Source organism: Vespula pensylvanica, chromosome 1 (assembly GCF_014466175.1).
Source record: "Vespula pensylvanica isolate Volc-1 chromosome 1, ASM1446617v1, whole genome shotgun sequence".
NCBI classification, from domain to species: Eukaryota; Metazoa; Arthropoda; class Insecta; order Hymenoptera; family Vespidae; genus Vespula; species Vespula pensylvanica.
In genome coordinates, this window is record NC_057685.1 from 6,607,799 (window position 1) to 6,615,298 (window position 7,500).

At 30.3% G+C, this 7,500-nt stretch overlaps 2 protein-coding genes across 3 annotated transcripts in view; both read left to right on the forward strand.

Moving 5' to 3' along the window:
* Positions 1–7,500, forward strand: part of LOC122638059 (chromatin assembly factor 1 subunit A-B) — a 111,040-nt gene that overhangs the window by 101,263 nt on the left and 2,277 nt on the right. For both annotated transcript variants that reach the window (XM_043830706.1, XM_043830698.1), the window contains exons 4-6: positions 4,837–4,904; positions 5,002–5,116; positions 6,797–6,965. In XM_043830706.1, coding sequence (XP_043686641.1) covers positions 4,837–4,904; positions 5,002–5,116; positions 6,797–6,965 — 352 coding nt within the window. The remainder of the gene's footprint in view (positions 1–4,836; positions 4,905–5,001; positions 5,117–6,796; positions 6,966–7,500) is intronic.
* Positions 3,310–4,690, forward strand: LOC122638134 (translation initiation factor IF-2-like). Its single transcript, XM_043830857.1, has 3 exons — positions 3,310–3,470; positions 3,600–4,086; positions 4,524–4,690. The coding sequence occupies exons 1-3, from the start codon at positions 3,420–3,422 to the stop codon at positions 4,541–4,543; spliced, it is 558 nt and encodes a 185-aa protein (XP_043686792.1). The 5' UTR covers positions 3,310–3,419; the 3' UTR covers positions 4,544–4,690.

The window sequence follows — 7,500 nt, forward strand, 5'->3', positions numbered from 1 at the left end:
TAGAGAACGAGAGAGAAAGAGAAAAAGAGAAAGCAAGAGAGAGAAAGAGAGAGAGAGAGAGAGAGAGAGAGAGAGAGAGAGAGAGAGAGAGAGATACTCGGAAACCCTTCGACTTTTGACACGAGAGATGGTCCCTTTCGACATGGCTATTAATATTCCGATTAAAGCGAAGCCTAATTTGCTTACGTCGATTACGAATTATCAAATGTCGATCGAACGATAGATCGAGTTAGAACCGATGTCGACGTCGTCATCGTCGTCGTCGTTTCGTCCGTCAATTGCACGTGTTACCTTTTGCATTTCCGCTCACGTTTACTATGACATTCGAGAGATATGTTTCGCAAAAGCGATTCAACACTTAAATCGGCCACAATTTATGAATTATTAATAAGCATTATTTTCCACAACGAATAATCTGATAAATTTTATCACCTGAAAATTATACTCAAGGATATTCGACCGCACAAACTGAAAATGATTGATATACATGGGTATATATATATATATATATATATATATATATATATATATATGTATATATATGTATATATGTATGTATGTATGTATGTATGTATGTATGTATATATATATTTCTTAATATGAAATGTATATTTCATTATTCCATCTAGATAAATATTTTCGTATATGTATTTCGGTATTTCGTATCACATTAAAATTAAAATTTTTTTTTTCTATCAAACATACACTGTATTTTCCTGAAAGATTTTTCTACCTGTTTGTATTTATATTGGAGAAGAAAATAAAAGTGCGAATAAATATTATCATTCAAAAATATCAAAAATTTTAACGAATATTTCGAAATCCCTATATGTATTATTTATACATATATCTTTGTATGTTACATTTTTTTCTTTTTTTAACGGAACGAAGAAAAAGAAGAAGCAAAAAGACGAAAAAAAAAAAAGTAATTAAAAATAGTATAAATATAGAGTAATTTGATATAATGACGAGAGGTAAAAACGAAACGAGCTTGCACAATGGCAGATATTATTGCCGCAAAAATTTATCTACCGAACGAGTAGAAAACAATTTTCTACCTTTATTTTTTCGTAACATTGTGTCGTATAATTTTTTCGTAAAGAAAGACATAAAAATTTGTCGCTTTTAGAGGCCTTTCTGGAGGCATTTTTATTTAGAGGCGTTGATCGTTCAGATATGTGACAAGTTATATAGTGGCCATTTTGTCGGTGATGAGTGATCGTGAACGAAACAAAAAGAAAGCAAAGAAATCAGTGTGAGAGAAATAGAGAGAAAAAGAGAGAAAGAGATAAAGAAAGAGAGAGTATGCGCACAAAAGAGAGAGAGAGAGAGAGAGAGAGAGAGAGAAAGAGAGAAAGAGAAAGAGAGAGAGAACATATAATTGTGTTTCAAGAAGATAACATAAGCCGAGTTGTTAAGCATACGAATAACTACATATAAGAGCAGCATTATTCTACAATGAATTCTTTGAAACAATGTGTAATAAAGAATATCCCTCTCTCTTTAATACCAACACATGTAGAACGTAATATCCTTCATGTCACATTGAAACAAAAACAACCTAACGACCTTCTGTACAACCAAAGTATCTTTTCTATCGTAATCCCAAAAATGAAACCTGCGTGTTATATGTGTTATGACTTCATCTAGCGACTTCTAGTTTTTTTCTTTTTTTCTTTTCTTTTTTTTTTTTTTTTTTCTATCATCTAGAACTCTTGTTAGACCTACTGCGAGTATATTTTCATGTGATATCACAAATTTTCGATTATATTTCTTTAAAATCAAATCTAATCCTATCTTCGATTTCTATGTCAAGTGTTATTCGAAATTTTGATTGGATATCGTATTATAATAATCTTTTATATTCCCATTAGTATTAATTTTCTAACAAATAATATGGATATCATTGTTGATTTAGAAAATACTGAAATAGAAAAAAATTTTTAGTAAACAAATGAAAGAAAAATAATCGATCTATCGTATATTAAAATTCTGAATACATATAAAGATGTTAATGCGTTATCGATAATTAAATTTCTTTTTTCTTTTCTTTTCTTTTCTTTTCTTTTCTTTTCTTTTGGAAAGGATCACAGAGATAAAATATTTTTGAAAATAATTCATTGTCATTATTTTATGATACAATAGATAATTTACGTTCGGTGGTGATTGTTTGAGAAAATATAACAACTTCTTAGTACTATCTGACAAATACATTTAAATAATAAAATAAAGAATACTCTTAAAATATACTTTTAATTATATCGAACTCTTCTCACTTTAGATCTGTACACTTTGACTTTACAAATCTGACTGACTCCTATTCGTTCCTAGACAAGGACTATTCTTACATTCACACAGTCGATTATTTACATTCGTGTACACACACACACACGCGCGCGCGTATACATACAAACGTTCGTCATTTACTCATCGTTATATTCAATCTCCTAATTCTCAAATTCTCAGAATTTGTTATTCTTCGTAACATTCTTCTCTAATCCTACTTTGCTTATACCTCTTTGTCTAAACACACTTTGTTTATACTATACGTATCGTTTCGTTCAAATTTATTTCTTATATGAACAAATATCGAAATGTATTAAGAATTTTAACAAATTTTTCGAAATATATTTATATTTCTCTTTCTGTTTTTAATCAAATGAAAAAGAGAAGAGAGAAAAATGAAAATTGAAGATAGTATAAGTATAGAACGACCATGAAATTCGCAATACTATCGCAAAAATTTATCTTCGCGAGCAGAAAGAAAAACAATTTTTTATGTGTATTGTTTCGTAACGTTGCGTCATATTTTTCTCTTCTTTTTTTTTTTTTTTTTTCGAAAAGTGACATTGCGGAGTTGCCAGAATGTTGATTGTTAAGAGATGTAACAAGCGCGAAATATTCGTGCGACCATTTTGGCAGTGATGAATGAACACGGACAAAACAAAAAGAAAGAAAAAAAAATCAAACTTGAGTGACAAAGGGACAGGAAGAAGAAGAAAGATAGATAAATAGATAGAGAGATAGAGAGAGAGATAGTGAGAGAGAGAGAGGGGGAGAGAGAGAGAGAGAGAGAGAATACAATATAAGCATATTCCAAGAAGACAACAAAAGCCAAGCAATCGAGCATACAAATAATTACGTAGGAGTAGAATTATTCTGCGATTAAAGTTATGTGTTATTGTATGCGTTATGATTTCATGTCCGTTCCATTATGATTTTTTTCTCTTTTCCTCTATCATTTTATTATATAGAAAAATATACGACAAGGTGTTAATAAACAATAGAGAGAGAGAGAAAGAAAGAGATAAAATATAAAATAATGATCAACACGTCAACGTAATCAAGGTATCAAAAGTATTTATATTGCCAACCAGTTGGAATGATCATACAGTCTTCTGGTAAGCTCCGAAGGAAAGATGAAACTCGCTTTGATAATTCCTATCCTTTTCGTGCTCCTTCAATTTTCGGTAAGTAATTCTTATAAATATTATACGTACAAGAGAAAAAAAAATAGAAAAAAAATAAATAAATAAATAAATAAATAAAAGCCTATGAAGGAAGGAATAAGATCATATTTTTTATTTCTTTTCACGTAGACATGTCAAGATATTGATAATGACAATGAATCTAATGACGACATGCCTGGTCCTCATAGAGTAGGAGGACGTAGACATTGTCATGGTCCTCCTCCTTTTGGTAAGAGACCACCTGGTCCACCACCTGATGAAGATTATGATGACAATAACGACAATCAAAACAGCACGTCGAAGAGATCTGTTAATCGTAGAAATGCACCTGCTATGAACGAAGACGATATGCAAGGTGGCATGCAAGGTGGTATGCAAGGTGGTATGCAAGGTGGTATGCAAGGTGGTATGCAAGGAGGTATGGAAGGAGGTATGGGAGGAGGTATAGGAGGAGGTATGGGAGGAGGTATGGGAGGAGGTATGGGAGGTGGTGGACAAAGTGGTCCACCTAACAGAAACCGCAAACGAGATACAAAAGAGATTCGAGGTTTCTATCGGCTTGAAAACAGTAGAACCTTCAGGAAGAGAAGAAGTACTATACCGAATACTATTATAGGTATGATTCTATAGATTCTTAGATTCTTGTTTTAAAATAAATTTCAAATGTAATCCTTTCTACTCTTAAATCGTGCGTTACTCGATATTTTTTTTTTTTTTTTTTTTTTTGATGTTACGTTATATCACAATTTTATATTACGTAAAATGTCATGATTTTCATTGGGAATTAATTGTGTCAAAAATAGTATGTATAATTTGTTTTCTTTTTCTGTTTTTAGTAAACAGAAGTAATACGACGGACGTTTATTGTCATATGATAGAAAAATAAAGAGTATGGAGGATTAAAATATATGTATCTATTAAGCGATCGAAGGAAATGATTAGAATTTCTTTAGTATCTATAATATTCAAGTGTGTTATTTGAATTGTGAATACATACAAAGATGCTAATGTCTTGTCAATAATTATAATTTCTTCTTTCTTTTTCTCTTTTAGAACAACCCCAGCAGTACTAAACAATTGGAGAAGATTAATTGGCGTAACTTTACGACGCAGAATATGAAATAGTTTTAGAATCGTAGAAAATATCGAAAATGTTATTGTGTTAATCGTAAAAAATGATTGGAAAAGATTATAAGAATAAAAAATATTTTACTGTTTAATTAAAACTCGTTCTTATGCTCTCCTCTCCTCGAATTCGTAATCTGATATATCGATGATAAAAAAAGAATTAAAAAAAAAAAAGAAAAAAGAAAAAGAAACAAAGAACGAAAGAAAATAAACGAATTAATTTATCTTTTAATTGCAGTGCGTGATATGCGTGAACGCAAGGGCTACGATGCAAACGGCACCATGCGGACATCGTGTGGTTTGCAGGTATAAATTAAGCGATAAAAAATGATTATCAATTATATATAAAAATGATTAAAAATGATGTAAAAAAAAAAAAAAAAAAATCGTTCCTTTTTTACAGACGTTGCTTTGTAAAAACGATACAGATGGCTGTGTCGCAGCGTCTCTTACCACTGAGATGTGTCATATGCAGAGCGAAAATTCTCCGATTAAAACAGACTCTTATTCCACGAGATGTAAGTAAAATTTATATCGATGTATACATTTATATTTAATACGTATTGATATATATATATATTATTATATTATATTATAATATATTATTTAATATATGTTAATATATATGTAATTAATATGTATATATACATATAATAATTATTATATACGTATAATACATATATATTATATTATATTAATATTATATTAATATATACATAGAATCTAAAATAAATAAATTATTCTATATCTGTAAAAAAAAAAAAAAAAAAGCAATCATATCAACGATTACAACGATTACAACGATACTACGATAATTTAAAAGAAAAAAAAAAAAATCAAAAGTAATTGAACACCTCAATCCTTTAAATGAATAGTTTGATAGTCAACATTAACTTATGATCATTCTTCTCTCGTAATCCCATTCTTTGTTAGAGAACAATCAAACCGTTGGAAAGAGAACAATTAAACTCTGATGTCCACATTCAATCGATTTCTTCCTTTGTATTACCTTTCATCGCGTCTACCTTTGAAATTGCAGTTTGAAACCATGACGTACAAATAGTTAGATATAGATACTTGGATACACAAACGACGCAATATTCACGCTCGTCAAACCGTTCGCGGGAGCGTAAAATCGCGTGTAATTGGAGCGGATTCAGCTAGCTTCCCACGACCTTTTGACCAATTTCTAAAGGGCCCAAAGTATGCACAAAATATATACTATCGTCTCATCGAAAGCATCTTTTTAATTTTTCGCATTAACATCCCATCTTTCAATAACATTTACACGTACATATGCACGTATATAGGTTGACTCAAAAAGAATGTTTAATCGTAAATAGATGTCTCCGAAAAGAATTTAATAGAATTAAACAATTATTTTCTTATCAAATAGTCCGATAATACGATCTTTTAAAAATGATTCGTTCGATATCTATGTATAACAAATACAAATTAAAATATTTTATATCTATATATAAAATATATATATATATATTTTTTTTATATACCCTACAATATAAACGTTCTATGTTATAGAAGATCGTTTCTAAATTCTAACATTGCACTGCGTAGAGCTGATACGGTTTCATTAAAATTTATTTCAGTAGTCGGATCTTTTTTCCGGATAAATATATACTTAACGAGAGAGAGAGAGAGAGAGAGAGAGAGAGAGAGAGAGAGAGAGAGAGAGAGAGAGAGAGAGAGAGAGAGAGAGAGAAACATTCCTGTGGAATTTCGGATGGTTCCGGGTCACGCACAGTTTGCTTACGTGGGCGTCCATTCCACCCGTCGGAAAACATACTTTGCCCCTTAAGTGAAATTCCAAGCGTCGTCGAGCCTACGAGAACAGTACTCATGTCCTCGTAAATCTGAATAATAATTAAACGATGCGTTAAACTCATAGATGTATCCAAAGGTAGATAAAAAATAAAAAGTGAAATAACGTTATAGTATCTCTTGAAAATTCCAATATAATTAAAATCTATGCCTCAAATATTATCAAATCATATTATTATTAAAAGATTATTAAATTATTCATAAGAATATGTTGACTTTCTAAATAGAAATTTAACTCGTATAATAAATATAGAAATTTCTTTGATCTATCTAGATTATCCTCTCACTTTTTCTCTTTGTCTCTCTCTCTCTCTCTCTCTCTCTCTCATTTATCAAGCTTTAATTAAACATTGTTATAGTATTCGATGTCCGGGAAATCATGGGTCTTGCCTCAAAGTGCATCAGAGTACAATATGGGTATAGGAGTAAGCGTTGGGGTATCTGGACCAGGAGGTAGATGGGGTACAGGAAGTGTACCAGCTTCTGCTTCTCTTTATTCTATGGCCAGCGGTTCGTCATCCATTTCCGGTTTGTATAAAACATCTTAATTATATGTATACACAGGGTCTACCGTTTATCTTGAAAATATCGAACTTGTTAAGAAAGAAATTTTGTTTACTTAATACGATACTTGATTCGATAATTTGAAAAATAAAATAAAGGTCTGATAGCCGTTCATACTTCGTAGATATTCACAAATTTATAATGTTATTTAGAAATTTTGAATTCGTCCTAATAGATCTAATCAAATTATGAAAAAAGGAAAGACATAAAGAAATGAATTTGCTTTTGAAATTTGTTCTACCGATCGATTTGCAAAAAAGAAAATTGGCATCGTACGACGTGCCAGTACCAAGCTAAAGAATTTCATACAAAATGTTTTTAGTATGTTTAATCTGTGATTTAATCAATGATTTGAAATATTTATAGTTCAAAACGTAGTTCTTTATTACCCAATAATATTGACTGATTGATATTCCTATAAAATAACGAAATCTTATTTCATAGTTTTATTATCTCACGCAAAAGTATAAATTACCTTGTAACATTGTAAATATGCGGA